This window comes from Dendrobates tinctorius, unplaced genomic scaffold (genome assembly GCF_039654945.1).
Source record: "Dendrobates tinctorius isolate UK_male_01 unplaced genomic scaffold, ASM3965494v1 ptg000120l, whole genome shotgun sequence".
Taxonomy (NCBI): Eukaryota; Metazoa; Chordata; class Amphibia; order Anura; family Dendrobatidae; genus Dendrobates; species Dendrobates tinctorius.
In genome coordinates, this window is record NW_027361788.1 from 18,755,819 (window position 1) to 18,783,165 (window position 27,347).

A 27,347-nucleotide genomic window follows, 5' to 3' on the forward strand; every position below is an offset into this window, starting at 1 on the left:
CTATCCTAACGACACCTGCAGAAGGGGCATAAACTGACAAAAAGTAGCATGGATCTCATGCAAATTTGTAGCAGACTTTCCTGTGGATTTTCAAATGTGCAGTAAAAATTCACAGCATAAATCGACAGTTTGCAAAGGTAGAATCTGCACTGCTGGTCCGATTCTGCTTAAATTTTCAATTCTGTGCATAGAAAAGATTTTGTAAAACGTAGTGCAAACATTCCCCAGCTTCCATACCCCAGGTTCTCCTACTTTAAGGGTAAATTCACACAGTTAGGCTAGTTTCACACTAGCGTTTTGAGGCGCAGAGCACGCTCGTCGTGAAGCTCCGCCCCTGCCACGCCTCCTCCTGTCAACTCCGCCTATGGGCGCATGACGCTGCATTCGACCTGCGTACCCTATCTTTAGCATTGGGTACGCAGGCCGTGCGCAGGTATGCTTTTGCCGGCGCATGCGTCCTTTTGACGGTGCGCCAACCTGCGCCAAACGCAGCGTGTTGCATTTTGGTGCGGCCGGCACACCGTCAAATGGACGCATGCGCCGGCAAAGCATACCTGCTCATGGCCTGCGTACCCAATGCTAAAGATAGGGTACGCAGGTCGCATGCAGCGTCATGCGCCCATAGGCGGAGCTTCACGGCGAGCGTGCGCTGCACCTCAATACGCTAGTTTGGAACTAGCCTTAGAAAAACTTGACTCCAGCTCACCCAGTTACGCTATGCTCATCCACCTGGAGCTCAGACACCAGCCTCACATCAAGGATAATAGAAAAAATTGGAGTCTGGCTGAACAAGACTAGATTTTCCTTTTCTTTTTCTTTTTAAAAAGAAAATATAGTACATACAAAAGAAAAATTTACATGGTCGACATGACCCCGTCAACTGTCAACCATGTAAATTTTTCTTTTGTATACACTATATTTTCTTTTGAAAAATAAAAAGAAAAGGAAAATCCAGTTCTGTTGAGCCAGACTCCATTTATTTCTAAAGTCACACAAATCTATTTTAGGCCTCTTTCACACGTCCGTTTATTTCCGGTACCGGAAAAACCGGTATCGGAGATATCCGTGTCTGTGTGTCCATGTGTCTGTGTGTGTACTATGTGTGGCACCCGTTTGCTGCATCAGTACCACGCGGACAGCCGCCGGGGAAGGAGCACTACTGTAGGCACTGTTCCCCGGCGGCAGGTGCTGAAGCCTGTTGTCTTAATTCTCCCCTGCTTTGTCGGCGAACAGAGGAGAATGATGAGCGTTATATTAAAGTCCGACCGCCCGCAGGTGGGGGCTGTAGAATACCCGATCATCCGCACCTACTGTCACTGTTATTAGCGACAGCAGGTGTCGGATGATGGGGGTAACAGTCCCAAAAGCCCCCACCTGCTGTCGCTCGGACTTTAATATAACGCTCATCATTCTCCTCTGCTTGCTGGCAGAGCAAGGGAAAATAACAGCTGGCTTCAGCGCCAGCCACCAGGGCACAGTGCTTACAGTAGTGCTCCTTCCCCGGCGGCTGTCCGTGTCGCATTGAGGACATCAATGTGTGTTCTCCGTGTGTAGGACGTTTTGCCGTCCGTGTTAACGGCAAAAAATGGACATGTCAGCGTGTTTTGCCCACGGACACACGGTCCTTGGAAACACACTGACATGTGTACATAACCATTAATTTGAATGGGTCTACGTGTGTACGTGTCTCCGGGACGTGTGAAAACTGTCACCACACACACCGGAGACATGGACATGTGAAAGAGGCCTTAAATGCAGTAGTAAAAAAAAGTGTTTTTACCAAAAATAGCCAATTTTGCTCTGCATTTTTGTTTTTGCTTGTAAAACACATTTTCACTGGTAAAAAAAAAAATCGGGCTCAATCATTTGTGGCTGCCTGACACCACTGATCTCTGGGGAACCCATAGAGTCAGACAGGAAAAAATCCAATCCACTTTTTTCCCCTTGTACTACTCTTGACCTGACCCATACCTGATGTTTTGAAGTTGACTTTAGTAATCTGTTCTATTGGACAGAATTGGCTGTCTATATAATATGCAGAATATAATCCTGTTTATATAACTGCTCATTTGCATTTTTTTATATTAATTAATTTGCATTTTTTCATATTAATTACAGAGCTAGCTCATGTAGTGTGACATTAGGGTGTAGGAATTAGGCCAGGGTCACACTTGTGAGTGTGATGCGAGAAACTCACACGAGTCCCGCGTCTCAATACCCGGCACTGCCGCCGGCACTCAGACCGGAACGCTCAGCTGCATAGAAATACATGCAGCTGCACACTCCGGTCCCGAGTGCCGGTGCTGGGTATTGAGGTGTGAGATGTGCGAGTTTCTCGCAAGTGTGACCCCGGCCTTAATCAAAAGTATCAATCGCTGCTTTGTTTCTATGGGAAGAGTTAATACATGCTGCCATTCTGCAAAGATCCAATCTGGGAACCACTTATTATAGTCCTGTTTAGCTTACAGTGCAGGTGATTCTTACTTGATATAACCTGTGGATAAATGTCTAGTAGTTAGGGGACTTGCCTCTGGGACCCCTGCCTAGTGTAGAGAGTAGGAGTAATAAATCAGGATACAAATCCAGCTAACCAGATACGGCATTCCAACATCGGAGCACGAGACCGCTGTGTCAAAGCGCACAATCCAAGGCAATGAGAAAAAACTTTGTCCAGCTCCACGATGTAGTGAAAAATATTCTTTATTCACTCAATAGAAATGAGGTTTAAAAGCCAGCATGAGTTACAAGGCATGCGATCGATCTACGCGTTTCGAGTGGCTAGGCACTCTTAATCATGATACCATGGTATCATGATGCCTTGTAACTCATGCTGGCTTTTAAACCTCATTTCTATTGAGTGAATAAAGAATATTTTTCACTACATCGTGGAGCTGGACAAAGTTTTTTCTCATTGCCTTAGAGAGTAGGAGTCCCTTGACCTCTAATACCTAAGGTAAAGCGGTAAAGTGGAGAATGAATGAAACGTTTGTATCAAGTGTATGGGAATTCACACTGTATATAGCGCATAGCAATACACACTTTATCAACTGTATAGAAGTGCACACTGTATCAAGCATATAGCAGTTCCCACTGTATCTAGTGTATAGGAGTACACACTAGCGAATAAGAGTACACACTATCTAGCGTATAGGAGTACACTAATGTATAATAGTACACACTATATTCTAGTGTATAGGATTGCACACTGTATAAACCATATAGGAGTACACACTTTATCTAGCATATAAGAGTACACAATGTACAGTATTTAGTGCATTGGAGTACACACTAGCGTATAGGAGTACACACTATCCAGCGTGTAGGAGTTTACACTGTATCTAGCGTCTAGGTGTACACACTGTAGTGTCTAGAAGTTCACACTTTAGCGTAAAGGAGTACACATTTTATCTAGCGTATAAGATTACACACTGTATCTAGGGTATAAGAGTGCACACTATCTAGCGAATAGGAATGCACACTTTATAAAATGTATAGGCGTACACACTATCAGGTGTATAGGAGTTCAGTTCACACTTTAGCGTGTAGGAATACACAATGTATCTAGTGTATAGGAGTACACACTATCCAGTGTACAGGATTAGTACACACTGTATCCAGTGTATAGAAGTACACACTATCCAGTGTATAGGATTAGTACACACTGTATCCAGTGTTTAGGAGTACATACTGTATCCAGTGTATAGGAGTAGTACACACTGTATTCAGTGTATAGGAGTACATACTGTATCCAGTGTATAGGAGTAGTACATACTGTATCCAGTGTATAGGAGGAGTACACACTGTATCCAGTGTATAGGAGTACATACTGTATCCAGTGTATATGAGTACATACTGTATTCAGTGTATAGGAATAGTACATACTGTATCCAGTGTATAGGAGTACATACTGTATCCAGTGTATAGGAGTACATACTGTATCCAGTGCATAGGAGTAGTACATACTGTATCCAGTGTATAGGAGGAGTACACACTGTATCCAGTGTATAGGAGTATATACTGTATACAGTGTAAAGTAGTACATACTGTATCCAGTGTATAGAAGGAGTACACACTGTATCCAGTGTATAGGAGTACACACTGTATCCAGTGTATAGGAGTACATACTGTATCCAGTGTATAGGAGGAGTACACACTGTATTCAGTGTATAGGAGTACATACTGTATCCAGTGTATAGGAGTAGTACACACTGTATCCAGTGTATAGGAGGAGTACACACTGTATCCAGTGTATAGGAGTACATACTGTATTCAGTGTATAGGAGTACATACTGTATCCAGTGTATAGGAGGAGTACACACTGTATCCAGTGTATAGGAGTACATACTGTATCCAGTGTATAGGAATAGTACATACTGTATCCAGTGTATAGGAGTAGTACATACTGTATCCAGTGTATAGGAGGAGTACACACTGTATCCAGTGTATAGGAGTACATACTGTATCCAGTGTATAGGAGTAGTACACACTGTATCCAGTGTATAGGAGTAGTACACACTGTATCCAGTGTATAGGAGTAGTACATACTGTATCCAGTGTATAGGAGGAGTACACACTGTATCCAGTGTATAGGAGTACATACTGTATTCAGTGTATAGGAGTACATACTGTATCCAGTGTATAGGAGGAGTACACACTGTATCCAGTGTATAGGAGTACATACTGTATCCAGTGTATAGGAGTAGTACACACTGTATCCAGTGTATAGGAGGAGTACACACTGTATCCAGTGTATAGGAGTACATACTGTATTCAGTGTATAGGAGTACATACTGTATCCAGTGTATAGGAGGAGTACACACTGTATCCAGTGTATAGGAGTACATACTGTATCCAGTGTATAGGAATAGTACATACTGTATCCAGTGTATAGGAGTAGTACATACTGTATCCAGTGTATAGGAGGAGTACACACTGTATCCAGTGTATAGGAGTACATACTGTATCCAGTGTATAGGAGTAGTACACACTGTATCCAGTGTATAGGAGTAGTACACACTGTATCCAGTGTATAGGAGTAGTACATACTGTATCCAGTGTATAGGAGGAGTACACACTGTATCCAGTGTATAGGAGTACATACTGTATTCAGTGTATAGGAGTACATACTGTATCCAGTGTATAGGAGGAGTACACACTGTATCCAGTGTATAGGAGTACATACTGTATCCAGTGTATAGGAGTAGTACACACTGTATCCAGTGTATAGGAGGAGTACACACTGTATCCAGTGTATAGGAGTACATACTGTATTCAGTGTATAGGAGTACATACTGTATCCAGTGTATAGGAGGAGTACACACTGTATCCAGTGTATAGGAGTACATACTGTATCCAGTGTATAGGAATAGTACATACTGTATCCAGTGTATAGGAGTAGTACATACTGTATCCAGTGTATAGGAGGAGTACACACTGTATCCAGTGTATAGGAGTATATACTGTATACAGTGTATAGTAGTACATACTGTATCCAGTGTATAGAAGGAGTACACACTGTATCCAGTGTATAGGAGTACACACTGTATCCAGTGTATAGGAGTATATACTGTATACAGTGTATAGTAGTACATACTGTATCCAGTGTATAGGAGTACACACTGTATCCAGTGTTTAGGAGTACACACTGTATCCAGTGTATAGGAGTACATACTGTATCCAGTGTATAGGAGTACACACTGTATCCAGTGTATAGGAGTACATACTGTATCCAGTGTATAGGAGTAGTACACACTGTATCCAGTTTTTAGGATGAACACTATGTATTTACAGGGTTTAATGCCCACTGACTGGCACATATACTCAGGAGGTATGCCCTTGATAGTCATCACTGTCAGGAATGTCCAGGTATCTGTCCGCCATTGGGAACCATTTAAAAAAAAATACAAACAAAAAAACATATACCGCATGCATGGTATACAATTCCAAAATTGTGCATTGTAAAACCCAAAACATTGCCATATCTCTGAGCTAAATAAAGTCTGCTTTGGAATTGTGTACCATGACCACCGTGGCACAAGGAGGCGCACACTCACTTTTATTTGAACTTTAGCCGCTTTTACCCCTTTCTCCATAAAGTACATGGTATACAGTCTCCCTTTATACAGTAAAACATTTATACCTGCCAGACGGAGGCTGACAAAAAACCCCACTGTTGGCCTCCATCTGATGAAAGAGGTCCTACAGGAATGATTGCAGCAAAGTATCACTTAGCTTACTGGGGGCAGCAGTTCTGACACAATCAGAGTTTTTAGATGTAGCAGAGCTCAGAAAGCTAATGCCACCCACACCACAACTTTCCTTGTACATTTTATATTGACAGCTGCTTATCAGAGGACGTGGCGTTCTTCGACCAGGGCTCATGGGCGCACTAGCCTTGGCAGTGATAATGTCTTGGTGATAAAACACTCACTGTATTGACACAACAGCACACAGCCTAGTAAGTTACACATCGCTGAAATCAGGGTCTCAGCCCCTACCTCATGCTGCCTCAGGTTACATAGCATCTACAATGGAGAATTGCTGAACTAACTTCTGTCTGTAAAATCCGGCAACTTGTAGTGCAGTCAGGACAGTTCGTTGTCACCCACCATTTCCCAGACTCCTGAATGTATTGTTGTATCCTGGGGCGCCAATAGTATTAAACTCCCATCAGTGCTCCAGGAAAGCTGGGTAGTGTAATCAGAATCATATATAGAGGGCGGCTACAGATGTCCCACGTGTTGGGAAAAGTTGTAAAGTTTCTTGTGTGTGATCGCTCCGCTTCCCCAGCTCTGCTGACTCCTCTCCATTCTGTCTTTAGGCCCCGCCCCTCGCCCGCCTCATTCCTCCGCCTCCTTCGACTGAAGCTACAAAATGAGCAGCGCCCACCAGAGGCTCACCCAGAGCGGAGCCGCGGCGGCAGCAGGAGCAGCAGCAGTGCCCGGGGCGGACCCAGCAGAGATGCCGGCCACGGAGAAGGACCTGGCGGAGGACGCGCCATGGAAGAAGATCCAGCAGAACACGTTCACCCGCTGGTGTAACGAGCACCTGAAGTGCGTCAACAAACGCATCGCCAACCTGCAGGCGGACCTGAGCGACGGGCTGCGGCTGATCGCACTGCTGGAGGTGCTGAGCCAGAAGAAGATGTACCGCAAGTACAACCAGAGACCCACCTTCCGCCAGATGCAGCTGGAGAACGTGTCCGTGGCCCTGGAGTTCCTGGACCGGGAGAACATCAAGCTGGTGTCCATAGGTGAGGACCGGGGGTGGGGAAGGGGACGCGCTGTGGGGCAAGGACTGCACTGTAACTAGAGGGGAGAGTGTGCATGAGGGGGTGCACTGTCTGCAGGGTGGGGGGTGTAATGGGTGCACTGTATAGAGGGTGTGGGGTAAGGATTGCACTGTAACTAGAGGGGAGAGTGTGCATGAGGGGGTGCACTGTCTGCAGGGTGGGGGGTGTAATGGGTGCACTGTATAGAGGGTGTGGGGTAAGGATTGCACTGTAACTAGAGGGGGGGAGAGTGTGCATGAGGGGGTGCACTGTCTGCAGGGTGGGGGGTGTAATGGGTGCTCTGTATAGAGGGTGTGGGGTAAGGATTGCACTGTAACTAGAGGGGAGAGTGTGCATGAGGGGGTGCACTGTCTGCAGGGTGGGGGGTGTAATGGGTGCACTGTATAGAGGGTGTGGGGTAAGGATTGCACTGTAACTAGAGGGGGGGAGAGTGTGCATGAGGGGGTGCACTGTCTGCAGGGTGGGGGGTGTAATGGGTGCTCTGTATAGAGGGTGTGGGGTAAGGATTGCACTGTAACTAGAGGGGAGAGTGTGCATGAGGGGGTGCACTGTCTGCAGGGTGGGGGGTGTAATGGGTGTGGAGTAAGGATTGCACAGTAACTAGAGGGGAGAGTGTGCATGAGGGGGTGCACTGTCTGCAGGGTGGGGGGTGTAATGGGTGCACTGTATAGAGGGTGTGGGGTAAGGATTGCACTGTAACTAGAGGGGAGAGTGTGCATGAGGGGGTGCACTGTCTGCAGGGTGGGGGGTGTAATGGGTGCACTGTATAGAGGGTGTGGGGTAAGGATTGCACTGTAACTAGAGGGGGGGAGAGTGTGCATGAGGGGGTGCACTGTCTGCAGGGTGGGGGGTGTAATGGGTGCTCTGTATAGAGGGTGTGGGGTAAGGATTGCACTGTAACTAGAGGGGAGAGTGTGCATGAGGGGGTGCACTGTCTGCAGGGTGGGGGGTGTAATGGGTGTGGAGTAAGGATTGCACAGTAACTAGAGGGGAGAGTGTGCATGAGGGGGTGCACTGTCTGCAGGGTGGGGGGTGTAATGGGTGCTCTGTATAGAGGGTGTGGGGTAAGGATTGCACTGTAACTAGAGGGGAGAGTGTGCATGAGGGGGTGCACTGTCTGCAGGGTGGGGGGTGTAATGGGTGTGGAGTAAGGATTGCACAGTAACTAGAGGGGAGAGTGTGCATGAGGGGGTGCACTGTCTGCAGGGTGGGGGGTGTAATGGGTGTGGAGTAAGGATTGCACAGTAACTAGAGGGGAGAGTGTGCATGAGGGGGTGCACTGTCTGCAGGGGGGGTGTAATGGGTGTGGGGTAAGGATTGCACTGTAACTAGAGGGGAGAGTGTGCATGAGGGGGTGCACTGTCTGCAGGGGGGGTGTAATGGGTGTGGGGTAAGATTGCACTGTAACTAGAGGGGAGAGTGTGCATGAGGGGGTGCACTGTCTGCAGGGGGGTGTAATGGGTGCACTGTATAGAGGGTGTGGGGCAAGGATTGCACTGTAACTAGAGGGGAGAGTGTGCATGAGGGGGTGCACTGTCTGCAGGGTGGGGGGTGTAATGGGTGCACTGTATAGAGGGTGTGGTGTAAGGATTGCACTGTAAATGGAGGGGAGAGTGTGCATGAGGGGGTGCACTGTCTGCAGGGTGGGGGGTGTAATGGGTGTGGGGTAAGGATTGCACTGTAACTAGAGGGGAGAGTGTGCATGAGGGGGTGCACTGTCTGCAGGGGGGGTGTAATGGGTGTGGGGTAAGGATTGCACTGTAACTAGAGGGGAGAGTGTGCATGAGGGGGTGCACTGTCTGCAGGGGGGGTGTAATGGGTGCACTGTATAGAGGGTGTGGGGCAAGGATTGCACTGTAACTAGAGGGGAGAGTGTGCATGAGGGGGTGCACTGTCTGCAGGGTGGGGGGTGTAATGGGTGCACTGTATAGAGGGTGTGGGGTAAGGATTGCACTGTAACTAGAGGGGAGAGTGTGCATGAGGGGGTGCACTGTCTGCAGGGTGTGGGGTAAGGGGGTGCACTGTATAGAGGGTGTGGGGCAAGGATTGCACTGTAACTAGAGGGGAGAGTGTATGAGGGGGTGCACTGTCTGCAGGGGGGGTGTAATGGGTGCACTGTATAGAGGGTGTGGGGTAAGGATTGCACTGTAACTAGAGGGGAGAGTGTGCATGAAGGGGTGCACTGTCTGCAGGGTGGGGGGTGTAATGGGTGCACTGTATAGAGGGTGTGGGGTAAGGGGGTGCACTGTATAGAGGGTGTGGGGCAAGGATTGCACTGTAACTAGAGGGGAGAGTGTGCATGAGGGGGTGCACTGTCTGCAAGGGGGGGTGTAATGGGTGCACTGTATAGAGGGTGTGGGGTAAGGGGGTGCACTGTAGAGAAGAGGTGATGTGTATAAAGGGAGGAGGAAGGGGGTGCACTGTCTATAAGGAGGGGTAAGGGGTTCATTGTATAGTGGTGATAGGATGCACTGTACATATAAGCAGGGTATCCACTGTGTATAAGGAGGTGGCTATGGGAGAGCGCTATATAGAAGAGGTGACGGGGTTCACTATATATGGAGGGGTAAGGGGGGATGTTGTATAGAGGTGATTGGTACAATGTATATACGGAGGTGCGTTTTATGCTGGGAAAGAAGTGCCAGGGGTGCCCTGTACATAGGACCGAGGGGTTTCCCTATATAGTGAAAGGGGCTCAATGCATCTGAGGACAGGGGTGATGGACTGTATATCGGGAGAAATGACAGGGCTTGCCAGATATCCATGGCTTGGCCAGCAGGGGTTGTACTGTATAGATGAGTGCTGTATACATGGCTGAGTTGGGAGGAGGCTGTGCACTAGATGTGGTCAGATTAGGAGGAGTGGATGTATTTGGCCAGGATGACAAGGAGGGTGCTGTGGCATGTCCTGGGTGGTGCGCGTCCTTTCTACATGACAAGGAGACACATGAACATCTTGTTGCAGGAATCTCCAGTTCCCCACTGGTAATGCTGCTCCAGAGCTGGGATTCGGGACCCTCTCAGCCTGACGTACAGATGTCTCCCATATGTTTCCCTTTATTACAATGGCTCTTAGTGCAGCTAAGGCCCAGCATGTCTGACAACACCTGACAACCAGACTATGAGACCGATACTGTCGTTAACATGGGCAGTTTTACACATGGCATTGATGGCAGATTGCTCAAGTACAATCATTCTGAAACTGGCACTAGGTGCCCTTATTGGTGGGAAGCATTACCCCTCTAATAGTGGATGTTGTCCTTGCTCATTAACTCCTTCCTTTGTGGGTCGCCTCTTTCAGGACCCCTAATACCTGGGTGCTGTGCAGAGTTTCTTTATTATGGTGGTGTCATGTGAGTTGTTTCCATATGTTCCAGCTCATGTTACTGGCAAGGTGGTGGCATGCATGGCATTGCAGTACTGATAACGAGGCAGGGCTTCAGAGCTTGCATATCTAAGAGGATGTTCTGGTCTTCAGATAATGGAGAATGTCCATCATTCCCGGAATTCCAGCAAATTGCCCCATCAGGGCAGCTCGGGGGTCGTGCCCTGGGTGATCCCAGCAGACCTATGGAATGTGGTTGCTATGGCTGTTGTAGGATCTCCAGACCAGGAATTTCTGCTCAGGAAACACTACACATATATATTCTTCTAACCCATGCTCCAGTAGCACCGAACACTCCACTCCTTGTGGTGTTGGCAGAAGAATCCCTTCCCTTTGGCAGGTCATCCTACACTTCAGTGCCCAGTTGGTCTTCCCATGTACGGTACTTGAGGAAATCGACAGCGTTCCTTCATGATGTCACTACCTGTACAGTATTTGTGCCTCGAGGTGTACTTATATTTTTTTTCTTCAATGTTCTAATGGATAGGATTAATCACACAAATCCATTAAAGGTGGCTGGTGGATTTTGGGGAGTGTCACAGCTCAGATCTGTCTGTGAAACGTGACGAGACAAGATTCTGAGACTCTTCCTGAAGCTGCGCTGGGAGTCCGTGAGCGGTGCCACTCAAATATGATCCCCTCTGGGCATGGGTGTGAGGTGGAAATTTATGAGCAGATTCAAATCCAAAAAACTTTCTACATTTTATTTTGACCTGAGGGAGGTATCCTGGTGTACGTAAATGATCAGCTATCCACTGAATGGTGCGTTGTTAGATTGGTGCGGGTCACATTGCTGGGACCCCCGGTGACTGCTAGAACAAGGGACTTCATCCAGAAGGTGTTGTGGCTGATTTCATATACTCAATCTTCTTCAGTGCTATAGACTTTGCACATGTGCCCTCCTGCTTTAGTAGAAGACTGGCACTGCAGCTCAACAAGCCCCTCATGGTTTTTATTTATTTTTTTTTGTTATGGAATGTGACCAGGTTTTTGCTATGCAAACTGAGAGCACAATGATGTAGGGGAAGCTACCCTGATTCCAGTGTCACTTTCTAGGCTGTGTTTTGCCATTTCAATACAATCAGTGTTTTATCACCTGGAGATTCAGTGCAGGACTAGGTGTCTTGTGCTTCCTGGTCCAACCCTGCCCCTGATGGGCAGTTTCCTGTGCACACTGTATAGTGGAAGCTGCTAATGGGGGTTGTGGGTAGGGATGTACACAGATCAACAGTTCTGCTAGATCTGCAGCAGAGAAAACGAAGTAACACATATGACTGCAATCAGGGTCTCTCCCTCATCATTCTGCTGTTAAATTACACAGCAAAAAACCTGCTGACAGATTAGTCTGAATTCATCAGTGCTAAAGTTTGGAGTGTCGGGGTGCATGTGCGGCCAGGTGCCTCATTCTGCCTCTTGACCTTGGTTTTGTGGTCACAGGGCACAAGCCCTCTGTTCTGGGCATGGGGGGGGGGGGTCTCCAGTCCATGGTCACAGGTCCTGTGCAATGTTGCACAGGTTCCCCTGCATATAGGCAGATTTTTTTTCCTCTAGCTGTGCTTCAATAACCCTATGTACATATGGCATCAGGTAGGGTTTTTTTTTTTTTTTTCCCCTGAGTGTTGCATTAGTTTAGAACTGGCCTGATATGGCTACTGTCCAGGTGATTGTAGATGTCCCTTTCTACACTTCATCAGACTTTCCCATTTGATGATTCATCAGTTACCAGTTGTCTATTCAGACTGGAAGTGGGTTTTGGGGCTTTGATTGCACCTTGTTCTTGATGCCCAACCTTGCTGCCATTTTTAGGCTGGGACCACAGTGACTTATAGTGGTGCAACAAGAATCACTTGTGCAACTTGTCTGCATTGAGCAGTTTAGTCCTGGGAGTTTGCTGGAAAAGTGACCAAATTGCAGAGATGTTGCATTTAAGCCTATGGTAAGTGAGTTGCTTGCGACCAGCAACAGATAAAACCACTTCCAAATGTGTTGGACTATTGTAATAGGCTTCAGTGAGACACTTGTATTTCTGGATTGTCACGTGTATCTGTGGCGCCCCTGAGGCTCAGTCGCTGCAGAGGTACTGCACTTTCTCCTAAGGTGTGGTGCCCCACCATCCAGGTAAGGTGGGAACTCCTGGCCACACTCCTACACCTGCATCCCACACACAGGATAGTTCAGCAGGGCGACATTGCAGCTTTAGACTCAGGGTGTAGCAGAGCACCTTTCGTGGAACCCTGCTTCGTAACACGAGATGTGCTGGGAGGTGGGTGGAGTTAGTATAAAAAGAAGGGGAAAGATACAATTACAGGTAAGTCCCTTAGGGGTGAGTCCCAGAGGAGAGCAGGCTGACAGGAGGTCAGCCTGTCAGGAGTTCAGGCGGAGGAAAGACAGTCAGTCAGGAGAGGCTGAGGACTGGTCTTGGTGGAGGGCTCCCGAGGAAAGGAATAGGAGTGCTGCAGCTGCCTGAGTGACCTGAGCCAGCTGGCACGGAAAAGGAAAGAGAAGGAGAAAGACGTAGAACTGCAACCTAAGCTTCCATAAGAGAGAGAAGGAACAGTGCGGAACGAAGGAGAACAGAGAGGGGTTGTGGGTTGGAAGAGGAACCTTGCCTATAGGTTCTCAGCGCAAGGTCGGGGCCCGGTCCCCGAGGTTGTATGGACACTTATGGTTCTGCAGCAGACACCGGTGGAGTAGTTGGTTGTAAATGCACTAATAATAATAAATCTTTATATAGCGCCAACATATTCCGCAGCGCTTTACAGTTTAACAGTTTCAAAACACAAGTCATAAGTAACAATACAATAATTGAAGCAAAATAAGATGAAATGAGATGACCCTGCTCGTGAGAGCTTACAATCTACAATGAGGTGGGGGAGATACAAAGTACAGGTGTGTATTTACAATGAAGGTCCAGCCATCTTGAGGGAGTGAAGGATGGATGGAGATAGTGAATGGGCTACACAAGCACACTAACACAGAGAATTACTTTGATCAGTGAACGTGATAGGCTGCTCTGAACAAGTGTTTTGAGGGAGCGCCTAAAACTATGCAAATTGTGGATAGTCCTGATTTCTTGGGGTAGAGCATTCCAGAGGATAGGAGCAGCACGGGAGAAGTCTTGGAGTCGGGAGTGGGAGGTACGGATTTGTGCAGAGGTTAGTCTAAAGTCGTTTGTAGAGCGCAGCGATCGGCTAGGCCGATAGACAGAAATGAGGGAAGAAATGTAGGGGGGTGCTGCACTGTGGAGAGCTTTGTGGGTGAGAACAAGTACTTTGAATTGGATCCTATAATGAATGGGCAGCCAATGTAAGGACTGGCGAAGAGCGGATGCGTCCGAGTACCGATTAGCCAGATGGACGATCCTGGCCGCTGCATTAAGTATGGACTGGAGAGGGAATAGTCGAGTGACGGGGAGGCCAATTAATAGAGCATTGCAGTAATCCAGGCGGGAGTGGATCAATGCAACAGTGAGGGTTTTTGTTTCCATAGTGAGAAAAGGGCAGATTCTAGAGATGTTCTTTAGGTGTAAGTGGCAATAGCGGGCAAGAGATTGTATATGGGATGTGAAGGAGAGATTGGTGTCAAACAAAACACCCAGACAGCGTGCCTGCTGCCGGGGTGTTATTGTGGTACCATCCACGGAGAGGGAAATGTCAGATTTAGGGAGGTTAGTAGACGGCGGGAGTAGAAGTTCAGTTTTAGAGAGGTTGAGTTTCAGATAGAGAGTGGACATGATATTGGAGACTGCGGACAGACAATCACTGGCGTTCTGTAGTACAGCGGGGGTGAGGTCGGGGGAAGATGTGTGTGTATATATAGTTGTGTCATCAGCATAAAGATGGTACTGAAAGCCAAATCTGCTGATGGTCTGTCCAATTGGGGCTGTGTAGAGAGAGAAAAGAAGGGGACTAAGGACTGAGCCCTGAGGTACCCCAACAGGAAGAGGAGATGACGTGGAGCCAGAGAACAAAACACTGAAGGAGCGGTCAGAGAGATAGGAAGAGAACCAGGAGAGAGCAGTGTCCTTAATGCCTAGTGACTGGAGCCTAGAGAGTAGGAGATGGTGGTCAACAGTATCGAAAGCTGCAGATAGGTCAAGAATGAGCAGAGAGTGGTCACCATTACGTTTTGCTGTCAGAAGGTCATTGGTCACTTTGATGAGTGCAGTTTCAGTCTAATGTAAGGGGCGGAAGCCAGACTGTGAAGGGTCTAGAAGGGATTGAGTGGAGAGGCAACGGGTAAGGTGGGAGTAAACTAAGCGCTCCAAAAGTTTAGAGATGAAGGGGAGATTGGAGACTGGTCTGTAGTTTGTGCAGGATGGGTCAAGAGCAGGTTTCTTTAGTAATGGAGTAACAATGGCGTGTTTGAAGGAGGATGGGAAAATGCCTGAGGAGAGGGAGAGATTAAAGATTGTAGTTAGGTGGGCTGTGACGACTGGAGAGAGAGACTACTCCCATTAAAGACTTGGGACACAACAGCAAACTGATAGAAAGCCGGGATTCAGGAGCAGGGAGTCCCCGAAGCAGGCTACAGCTGTCTGCCGTACAAGGAGAGTTGTTAGGAACATCTGACAGGAGGAACTTCAGAGAACCACTGTACTGGAGATCTTCATACTAAAAGGCGCAATAGAGGAGTCGTTCAGGAAGGCACATGCTGGCGGGGAGAGTCCTATCTTGCCTGGAGGTTGGCTGGGCCTCTGCCCCGGAGGACACTGTACCGAAGCAGGCACCTGTGTGCACTATGAACTGTGAGTAAAGCTTTGAAACTGCAAGCTCTGGTGTCCTCCATTCATTCCCGCATCAGCACCGCTACATTTGGGTATCAACATCTACACCATCCGGTGCCCCTACTCCTCCATTGCACCTACACTGCCCTGGGGCTACAGCTCTACCTGTGGGGAGCTATACCATCTTTGCTGCATCACACCAACAGAACCAGTGGATCTGCATGCAGCGTTGGCTTACCATCTTACTTGCCAAACACCACGGGTGGCATCACAAACTTTTCATATAAACCACTACAAACATCACCGCCGTTGATATTGGGGCCCAGGGCCACGGACCGGGTCACTGCTGCTGTGACACATCTCTAAAACCCCCCCCCCCCCCCCTGACACCGGCCCTGGGTGAAGCCAGCGAGGGCGACCCATAGCCTTATTGTCAACAGGTGCCCTTTTCTAAGACTGGAGGGAATGATACTTTCCTTATGGCCATGGCCCCACCTTATCAAGAAAGGTGTTGTTCACACAGGTCTTGATGAGGTGATGGGCTGGAGTCCGAGGCTTCTAATGCATTATGAGGCACACGCTTCATCGTGACTTGGACGCATTGGATGATTGTCATGCACATTGTCACAAATCCTACTCCAGTCTCTGCTGGAGTAAGATTTGTGGCACAGCAAATGACACCGCTTGTTAAGAATTTAAGTAGTGGTTGCCACACCCCTGTTCTGCACTACCCACTTTTATGAATCTTTGCGAATATGGCTGACTGCCAAAAGTTGCAAAGTTTAAGTGCGCCAAAATTATGTAAATTTGAAAAATGGAGCCCAATATCATGCAATGACTTATCCCATGAGTAGGTAAGGGGCAATCCCCCTTTAACTGCACTCCAATGTTTGTTGGTTTTTTTGTTTTGTTTTTTTTTCTCTATGGTGGCTGGAGCAGTGATCATTCTCTCTCAATACTATACATCTGCTCTTCTCATCCCCTTCTGTCCTTCCCTTCCTCGCCTTTATCTTCCTGTGTATCCTTGCACTGTCATCTCGGTGGGCTGCAGCCAGTCCTGTTCGGGCTGAGAGTGAATGGCAGCACCGCACCCATTCTCCAAATCTCTAAACCACTACTTGAGCAACCACCTCTCTGCATTCTTGTGCTGGATACTCCTTACCACTAAGTGCTGGGGCTTGCAAATGTGGTTAACCCTTCAGTGCCTAGCAGACTTGTGTTGGACTGCTCTTCTAGGCATAATAGATGCATTTTCTTTTTTTTTTTTTTTTTCTTCTGATCCCACATTACAGGTTCAGCGTTTGGTAATGACTTCTAACCCTGTCCCACTTGTTATGGGGATGTTAAAGGTTTACCACAGCGGAGTACATGACTATACTGCAATCAGTAACATGGCAAAGCGCTCTACAGCTTCTAAAGGCCCCTTTACATTTAGCGATGCACTAGCAATCCCAACCACAATACAACCCGGTCAGGATCGCTGGTGCATCGCTAAATGGTCGCTAGTGAGCTGTCACAGGCAGATCTCACAGCGATGCAGCAGCGATACAGCGGTCGTTACTTACCTTTCAGACGCGGCGATCCTGATGTCCTCGTCCACGCGTCGCTCGTCAGCGCCTGCTGGAAGCGCCCGACGAGAAATGTAGCTGCACGATCTCGCGCAGTCAGCGACAGACAGCAGGGGAGCCGGTCGGAGGTAAGTATCACACATGGCGATATCGCTGCTGCGTCACAAAATCGGTGATGCTTTAGCGATATCGCTGTGTAAAGGCCCCTTAAGGGTACCGTTACACCTAGCGATGCACCAGCGATATGACGCGGTCAGGATCGCTGGTGCATCGCTAGGTGGTCGCTAGTGAGCTGCCACACAGGCAGATCTCACCAGCGACATCGCTGGGGACGGGGGTTGCTACTTGCGTGTCAGACGCGGCGATCCTGACGTCCTCCCGCCCGGCTCCACGCGTCGCTCGTCGGCGCCGCAGGAAGTGACCGACGAGGAATGATCCAGGACGTTCTCGCGCGATCAGCGATAACCAGCGGGGGAGCCAGTCGGAGGTAAGTATCACATGCAGCGATATCGCTAGCAATATCGCTGCAACGTCACAAAATCGGTGACTTTACAGCGATATTGCTAGCGATATCGCTTAGTGTGTAACGGGGGCTTAAGACTTCAATTCCCAGCTATGGTATTGGCAGAGTTGTAGTTAAATGTTGCAGGAGAGATGGCGTATTAGATAATCATATGGCAAGCAACACCTTAAAGGAACCCGCTGAGCAAACTTGCGTTACGCAAGGGTGCTAAAACCACCAAAGAACATTATCTCTGCAGCTGCTCATTGTTCTCTAATGTCACTTTGCAGAAAGCTGCTGTAATGTCTGTAGGGTTGCTCTTTTTAGCTCAAAGGGACCATGTTAAAGCCTTTACCTGTCACTTGTTCTTGTTTTTTTTTGTTTTTTTTTCTTTGATTAGCAGCCAAGACTGGTTTAACTCCAGGGTTATTCTTGTAGTTGCTTGCAGTGTGTAGACAGGTCTAACTAACAGGGGGGTGAATGGCTTATATCTTATTGTCAATTTAGTCTTGCATTACCAGGAGGAATAACAGAAAACTCCTATGAAAAGTCAACTGACAACTTCAAAGAGAACTTTAAGTGACCATGTCCTTTATAATACTGGTTTGCTGACTGAAGTTTCCGAACTTGTCAATACACATGCATGATCTGTTTGGCTGAGCATGCGTGTGTGTTTAATGGAGAGCCGAATTGGACACAAGGGACTAGCTGTTATTCCACTGAAATAAAGGCGAGAGAATTCAAACATGCTTAAAAGTGTTGTCAGCTATTAAATTTGAGCCGTTTGATGTAGGACAAGAGACTCTGATTCCAAGGAGGTCACTTACTGGGCTGTGAAGTTTCAGTACAATCGGTGTTTTATCAGCAGGAGACTATCACTACAGGACTAGGGGTCCTGTCACACATAGTGACGCACCAGCAATCATGACAACGATATGAACTTGTCAGGATTGCTGGTGTCGCTACATGATTGCTGGTGAGCTGCCAAACGGGCAGCTTCACCAGCGATCAGCACCAGCGACAAGAGGGTAACAAGCCATGCACGTTGCTTAGTTACCCACTGTGTACCTTAGTTACCAGTGCGCTGGTGCAGGGATCTGGTAACCAAGGTACACATCAGGTTTCTAAGCGGCATGCCGCTTAGAAACCCTCTGTTTACCTTAGTTACCAGCTCCTGATCGCTGGTCTCCCGCCTGTCACACGCAGGGCTGTGGAGTCAGTAAGCCAAACTTGTGCCTCCGATTCCTCAATTTCCCTTCCTCCAACTCCAACATATATTGCTTATATTTAAGCGAAAAATTTATTGTAGTACATTGTGAACATCAGACATTAACTCATTTTTGATACAATAATCAAGACATTTAGATAGAACATAATATATTGAAATACAACTTTAGAACACAAACTGTAATAAGTTGTAAATATGTAATACATTATGTAATATCGATTGTGTGTATAATATATGTAATAAACTATGTAAGTGGCAAAAAACAGTTTTCAACAAAAACATACTAAGTAACATTTATGCAGTCTATGAATTTGCTCTAAGAAATAGAATTGCCTCCATCAGATCCTCCTTCATAATGTCCTCAAATCTGACCTAATAATTTTAAGGCCAGAGAACAACCTCTCTACACTAGGGTTGGAGGCAAAGCCGTAACCACATGGGCAACACCTCTAACAATTTCTGGGTATAAAGGAATTGCCTCATGTACAGTCAGTTTTGATGAACGGTTCAATCTTTCTTTTTCTTTCACCATATTTCAGCAAAATGTTTCACTTGCTCTCAATCTGCTTGCTATAGGAGACGGCAGTGAAATCTTTCTTTGCAGCAACGCTTTGCCTGCTCCATATCATCCAAATACTTGTCAAACTCCTCATCTGATGAGGATGAAGATATGGCAGCAGTAGCACTGTCAGGACCCAAGTCCTCTTGTGCCTGGCAGTCCTCCTATAGGTCACTCATCCTAACTGCTACCTCAGTCAGAGCTTCTTTTCCTTTAGTAAGCTGTTGATCATCAAGCAATATACGATGACTTGGGTCCACATAAACAGCTGCCAGAGAATTTTATTTTCCAATAGCTGTGTCTCTCTCCGTTTCATTGAAGCAGAAATGCCATTTGTGATTAAATCTCCTCTTTGGGACAGGCAAAATAGCAAGTTCTCACACTCCCTTACGAAAATGCCAGGTGTTAAATCCTCAGCTTGTAATTTTTTTAGTCACGGTAAATAGGTGATTAAGCAATTCCTTCAATTCAGCCACCTGTGTCCATTGACCTTCATTTAGGTTTACCTGAGGGTTCGCTATATCTAGAAGAAACGGTCTTAGCCAGGATCAAAACTAGGGGGGGGCGCAGAACCTCATACTGTTCTGCAGAATCTCATACTGCACACCTCAGCTACTGCAGAACATTATACTGCACACCCCTACACTTAAAAATAAAGCCTGCACCTTAAGATGTGGTCAATGCAGTCTATTTATACCAACTATCAATTGATGTGTTACTGAAGACGAGCAATGCCTGTCCTGGGCGTCCTTTTGGGCAGCTATGAGGTGTACCTGACTGGTGCTAAAAAAAGGTTAGTCTGTGTGCTACCTGGTTTTCATTCTTTTTAGTACAGATAAGATATGGATAGAGCAGATTTCTAATCTGCTTTTGCTATTGAAAACATTATCTATGAGCTCAAAACCCTTTCAGGTGATGCGTTTTTTTAAAAAGCTGATCTGCTTTTGCAGCTGAAAAACGTATCCTCAAAAAACGCAGCAAAAACGCTGTGTGAATGTAGCCTTAGATCAGGAATAGAACAGCCATTTATAGGACATTTCATAACTTTCCCAAATTCCTATGAAAAAATATTCAGCATATTCTGCATTGAACTACTGTACCCAATTTATTTTATATTTTCGGAGTCGGACCATTTTATACCGACTCCACCAAAATGAGCTCCGACTCCGACTCCACAGCCCTGGCGATGCGTGCTGGCCAGCGGGAGACCAGCAACAAAAAATGTCCTGGCCATTCCAGGACGATCAGCGATATCCGGCAGGGGTGACAGTCGCTGGTAAGTGTCACACACCTATCTCGCTGGTGAGATCGCTGTTGCGTCACAAAACTTGTGACTCCGCAGCAATCTCGCTAGCGAGATCGCTATTTGTGACAGGGGCTTAGGTCTAGCATACAGGCCAGTCGGGCTAATGTGCAACTTGACCCTCAGGGGCGGACACGGACAGCTTGGGGCCCCTGTGCAAGAAATGTCTGGACCCCCTTCCTTTTATGGTGACATAGATATCCATCCATTCCTGGAATCTATCTGTCTCTGCCCCTACTTCATGCTGCTCTTGGATTGCTTAGCAAAACCATGCATAGATAGATATATATCTTTTTTCTCTAATTATATAGAATATATCTGTAGTAAATGGGCTGAACATAATCCATAAAATATTGGTTAAGTGATGGGCACATCCATTCAGGCACAGAAACTTCACAAGTGTACTAGGCCAAGGAGCACATTTGGTATAGAACCCATATGCCAAGTAAATCTGCTTGGGTCCAGGGGAAAGGAAAAATTAAACTCCTGGCAATGACTGTTCTGTGGTTAAAGTTGTCAGTGGAAAACTCTTCATATCCAGAAACTCCTTTTGTTCTTAGTGTTTGAAATGTGGGAAATGTTTGTCATTCCAAGTTGTAGGAATGGCTGCAATATCCTTTGTATGTGGGAATGGGGGCTGGAGCTGAGGGGGGGACCCTCCCTGAACCTGTGATTGCCGGGGGCAGCATAAAGCAACTCCCACTTTTTTTTGTAAAGTGAGATATGAATACCGTAGTTTGGCGCTCCCTTACTCCAGTCATCACCAGACACGTGCCTCTAAGTGAATCTGACATCTCCTACAGCTGCTGTCGGGATTGCATCATTTCTGCAACTTTCATGGTCTAAACTATGATCAGTTTGGTGGGCTTCAGCACTCCCACCCCAGCAGCACCTACTGGCGTCACGGCCGTGACTCGTTTAAAAGGGCCAAAAATGGAAATTTGAAGAATCTGGGGCAAACTCCTAATTTTCCTTCTGTTTTTTTCGGTGTGAGGGCTGTTGTACTTATTGATGCTGTAGAAATGAGGGAATATCTCACTGTCAGGGGACTTCGAAGGCTCATTCTTGCAATTTGGCTTCTAGATATAAACATTCTATATCTAGTAAACTTGTCCAAACATTTTTCTTCTCTGAAAGCTGAAATTTTTTTTTTCTTTTTTTTTTTTTTTTTACAAATGTCTGATTCTATATTGTGTGCGCAGGTCTATTTAGCCCCCACGAGCCTTGATTCATGTGGAGGCCATTGGGCGTTGCCTGCAGAATCCTATGGTCATTAGCCACTAAAAGTGGGCAGGATTTTGGGCTCGGGCTGCACCATGAAATTGTAGGAACTTTTTAAATCTGCCTTATTTTAAGGGGATTATAGACGACAAACCTTAGCTTTGAGGTGCATGGAGTAGCAATCCTTTCATTAGTCTCGTACAACATTGCGGTGGACTTCTGCTTATAATTAAAGGGCCTCTAACTGGCACTCAAATGCACAAACATACTGTAAATTGTAATATCCCGTTCCAAAACTGATGTAGCAGAGGTTGTACAATCCTCCCATCTAAACTTTCCCTTGTTGCCAGTCTAGGCTTTCATACACACCAGAGACTCTTGGCAGTCTTTCAAGTGCAGCAGCTGCTGAATAATCTGCTGAGTGGGTGGTTCTTATCCCAATGTCATGGCAACAGCAGCCTCTGGCGTCCTCTTCGGTCTGGACCCACAGGCTGATTAGAAAGCAGGACCCCCCCACATGCCCCCCCTCTTTCTGGAAGACTCTCACAGAAGTAATTGCTTAATTGTCTCCCCTTGTAGTGAAGTGAGACTGCCCTCTTTAGCACTGCTGTGAATGCAGTAAAGCGTGTAGTTTGGCTTGTACGAACGTGGTCGCTGAATAACTTGGCAAACTGTGTTCTTCTTGGCATAGAGCAGGGGGTTTAAGTCTGACTTGCTGCAGGTGGGATCTGGCGTATAGGCTGTCCCCTTGTGACATAATGGCAATTTGTAGTAGCGCGGCCATGTAACTGACTTGGCTTATCCCCAGCAAAACAATGCAGCTTTCCCAGGTCTTTACAGATGGCTTACACGTAGCTTTAATATTTATAAAGCGCGTTTTTAAAACCAACAGTAATAAACTCTGGTGTCCTCCAAAAGTCCGACACTTGCTCTCTTGCCAGGAAAAACACTGCATTAAAAAGAAACTCCTGATTTTCAGCGTTTTTTTTTTTTTTTTTTTTTTTTTTGTAGTGATCATGTGTGCGGATTGTGTGACTTGTCTACGTTACATGTTTAGTAAAGTTATTTACTCCCCCAAATGTTTTATTGCGCTTTTTATGGATGACTAAAAACAGGGCAAAGACTCTGAAGGAATTGACATGCTGCAGATTTTAAACAAGCCCTAGTTTTCTGAAGCTTCAGTTTTTGCTGGTGTTGTAAGGCTGCTTTTGGCTTTGCATTAAAAAGTGCGTAGCCTAAGGCCTGTTTCACACTTCTGTTTTTTCAAATCCGTCAAAATCCGTTGTCTTCCGTAAAAAAACGGATCCGCCATTTTTTGCAGGATCCGTTTTTTTTGTCCCATAGACTTCCATTACGGTTATCGCGGATCCGTCAAAAAAAACGGATCCGTTTTTAAAAAACGGATCCGTTTGCATCAGTTTCCGTCAAAAAAACGGAAACGGATCCGTTTGGCGGACACAAACGGAAGTGTGAAACAGGCCTAAAACTACGGTCACACGTAGGGTTCTTAATGCAAATGAAAAGCTGCTTTTTACAGCAACAGCAAAAGATGACACTTCAGAAATCTGCACTTTTTTTTTTTTTTTGCCAGAGTACTAGAAGACTTTAAAAAAACAAATCTGCATGGTCTGTTCTTTCAGTGTCTTCACTTTCGATGGGTGAAAACATTGCATACTGCAAAAAAAACAAACGGAAAATAGTTTTGCCAAAAATAAAAACCCCTAACTTTATTAAACTTGTACTGTAAACTAATCGCCCATGTAGTAGTCAGCACCCAAATAGCAGGGAGTGTAGTTTAAGGGTGAGTGCACACAGTGCGGATTCACCTGCAGATTTTTCCGCGCCGATTTGCAGGTAAAGTGACCTGCAGTTTGACACCTGGACAATGGAGCAGGAGTCAAACCGCTGCGGAATCCACAGAAAGAATTGACATGCTGCGGATTTAAAACTGCAGCATGTGCGCAGCGGATTTGAAATCCCATTGGCTCACATACTGTACACTGCCAAATTCGCTGCAGATCCACAGCGTGTGCACTTACCCTTAGAGTGACACAGCATTTTTAGCTGTAGACAACCACAGCAAAAAACACTGCATGTGAACATTACCCTAATGCTTAAGCAAAAAGCATTAGCCTATGTGCACACATTGAAGATTTGCCTGCAGAGTTTTCTGCACAGAATCTTCATCTCTTGGCAGAATCCATAGCTCAAAATCCATGCTTTTAGCAGATTTGGTGCGTTTGTGTGCAGATTCTTTGTGGATTGCCATGCATTTTTACCCCTGCGGATTTCTAGAATGGAATGGGTGTAAGAACGCATGCGGATCCGCAAAAAGAATTGACGTGCTATTTAAAATAAACTGCTGCAGATTCCGTGTGGAATTTTCTGCAGCATGCGCACAGCTTTTTACTTTCTCCATTGACTTGCATTGTACTGTAAATCACTTGCAGAACTGCAGCGATTCCATATGGAAAATCTGCTGTGGATCCGCAGCTAATCTGCAACGTGTGCACATACCCTTAGGGTGTGTGCACACATTGCGGATTCTGCTGCGGATCTGCAGCGCATTTGGCTCTGCAGATTCGCAGCAGTTTTTGCTGCGGTGTACAGTAGCTTTAAAACAAAATCGCAGTGCAGAATTTTCCGCGGTTTCAAAACCGCAGCATGTCACTACTTTGTGCGGAATCTGCAGCGGTTTCACACCTGCTCCATTGTAGTGGTGTTAAACCGCAGATCTTTTGACCTGTGGATTTTGCAAAATCCGCATGGAAAATTCCGCAGCAGAATCCGCAACGTGTGCACGTACCCTTAAGCTTAATGTGCAAGGGAAGCCTTGCTTTGCTAGGTTACTTCCTCCAGAAAACACTGAAAAAAGTAGTAGGCTAGTTATGTCCAACTTTTTTTTTTTTTTTTTTCTTTCTCTGCCAGGTGTCTTTCAAAACCTCTGCAGGAAAAAAAATCCAAAATTTTCTCATGTGAACAGCAAAGTGGATTTTCTGTAGAAATAAGGAGTTTTCCAACAGTTAAGGATTTTTTTTAAAGGGCATCTACTCACAAAACACTCCCTCAAACAGGTAACATGGTGTTAATGTGTACGACTGCCATTTGTTTCAATCCTATAACGAATGTATGTGACCAGAGCGTGCATGTTTGTCCCAGTTTGGAGGCATAAATAAGGCACCTCCAAGCTCCTCTCCACAAGGGTTTTGTTTTTTTTTTTTTTATGTGCCAAAATGGAAACCGCAGCTGCGGATCCACAAAAAGAATTGACATGCTGCGGAAAATAAACCGCTGTGATTCCAAGCGGAACGTTCTGCAGCATGTGCACAGCGGCTTTGCACTTCCCATTCATTTACATTGTGTGCACTGCAGATTTGAGGCTATTCTGCATGTCCAAAAACGCTGCGGAAATGCATCAAAATCCGCACCGTGTGCACATACCCTATAGGTTCAGCCGACTTCTGTTTGGTGTATGGCCGGCTTCAGGCATAGATCACGGGCAGTATCAAGACTTCACACGTGTGCCTCACTGACAGCTCCAGGGCTGTGCTCTGTACAGTTGCATCCTGTGTACACGGAGATACTTGGCTTCGCTGACTGCACAGGGTGTGGCCGGTGGCGGAGGCTTTTTTAGCTCTTGTCATTGATGCTGTGGAGAACAAGAACTAAAACGAGTCTTTGTTTAGTATGAAACTTGTGGCTCTGAGCATTGCAAAACATCGTGTCAAGTAATGTCTGTTCTGCCCACTTTTACTGGTTCTACAAGTGTCTGCACTCAGACATGGTGAGGGGGGATTCTTGGACCTCCATAATATACTGAAATGAGCCACTAGGGAACAGCATAAAGCTGGCCCTGTCAATCGTTCTGCCACCAGCCGTCTTGGCTGGCTCCCATACCCCAGAGCACTACGGTGGCTTATCTCCTGGAGAATAAAGCAACTGGAAGTCTGAAACTGGACATGTCCAATTGACCTCTTCCCTGACACTTGGTTAATGTCCCCATATGCACAGGCTAAATAGTCTAATGTGTACGGGGTCCTAAGCGTGCACATAACCTTAGATCGGTCGAATGCTTGTTTTGCTGGGTGCAAACACCCACCCAATACATAAGCATGCTATTCTCTGCGGATTGTGTCTTTTGCTTTTTAAGATGACAAAAATCTTGGCACTCAATGTGTGAAATATTCAGATACTTTTTATTTCATGCATCCAGACAAAGGGTTAAGCGTTTTTGGTCCACTATAGGACCTTCATCAGAACAATCTTGTTTACTGAAACAGATAAATCCTTTAAATGCTAGCCAAAGAGGACAAAGAGTCTGGCTAGCCTGTGAATGTGTTAAGAAGCTGGTATATGGACAGAACCGTCCAAATTCAGAGCAGGCAGCTGTGCACCCTAGGGCTTCAGAGACGAGACCTCCAGGGTCGCCGGTATAGGGAGTGGAGACGGCGCTGATAGCAGTGGGTATATAACCTCTGATGTCCTGGTCTGGCTGCCCATGTGGAAGATTGATTTGATGGGTTGGACACCCGACTTGAGCACCGATAACCGAGCTATTCCTGAGTGCCGTGCTCTCTACAAGCTCTTGCTTTTTAAGGCCACGTGAACACGTAGTGGAAGGTGCTGCGGATTTTTCCACGTGGATTTGGAAAAATTCACAGGTAAGTTCGCAGGTAAAGTGTCCTGCAGATTAGCCTGCGGTTTTCCCCTGCGGTTTGACACCTCTACAATGGAGAAGGTGTGAAACCGCTGCAGATTCCGAACAAAGAATTGACATGCTGCAGATTTGAACTTGCAGCAAATCTGCGTGGAAAAATCCACATCGTCGACACAGCGTTTTTCATTTTCCATAGAAAATAATGGCACTATACAACACAGCAAAATCTGCTGCAGATCCGCAGGGCCAAAAACGCTGCAGATCCGCGGCAGAATCTGCACCGTGTGCACATGGCCTTAAAGATCGTTCAGATGTCCAAAATCTGACCGCAGTGCACTGGCTGACCGCAGGATCGCCTCCTACAAATACATGAAGGTGTCACGCTCTGGTCAGGGGTCCTCAGCTCGTATGTGCATTGGCGGTCCAATCATTACTTCCTGCCCAGTGTAATCGTATCGGTTGTTGCACCAGTTAGGTCTTTCTGGAAGTCTAGGGGCCCCATCCCAACCTTTTAAGGCAGTGGTTGTTCAATGATTTGACATCCTCTGATAAAATGTAGCTTTTTTTTTTTTTTTATGGCTTTGTAACTGTTCTTGTTTTTCATGCTACCCATGTTGAGCTCCTGATCGACAACAAGTAAATACTTCTGTGTGCCAAGCTTTCCTGTATAACTCTTGTAGACTTTCCATCGCACTCTCATAATGGTGTGACGCTCCAGCAGTCTGCATCTTTCCATCTCTGTTCTTGGTCATACAGGATATTTGGGGCAGAGGAGATAAGATGAGAAGGAAAAGGTCTCTTCCTGGCAAATGTTTGCTGTAGATTAGGGCGCTATTGTTACTGCTGCGTGACTATGCAGGAACATCCTCCTCACACCAATTGGCCACAACTTGACCATCTATGGATCT

General features: G+C 46.5%; 1 protein-coding gene across 6 annotated transcripts in view; it reads left to right on the top strand.

Annotated features, from left to right (window-relative positions):
* Nucleotides 1-27,347, top strand: part of FLNA (filamin A) — a 143,947-nt gene that overhangs the window by 57,686 nt on the left and 58,914 nt on the right. For all 6 annotated transcript variants that reach the window (XM_073590823.1, XM_073590825.1, XM_073590824.1 and 3 more), the window contains exon 2: nt 6,821-7,252. In XM_073590823.1, coding sequence (XP_073446924.1) covers nt 6,874-7,252 — 379 coding nt within the window. In that variant the 5' untranslated portion in view covers nt 6,821-6,873. The remainder of the gene's footprint in view (nt 1-6,820; nt 7,253-27,347) is intronic.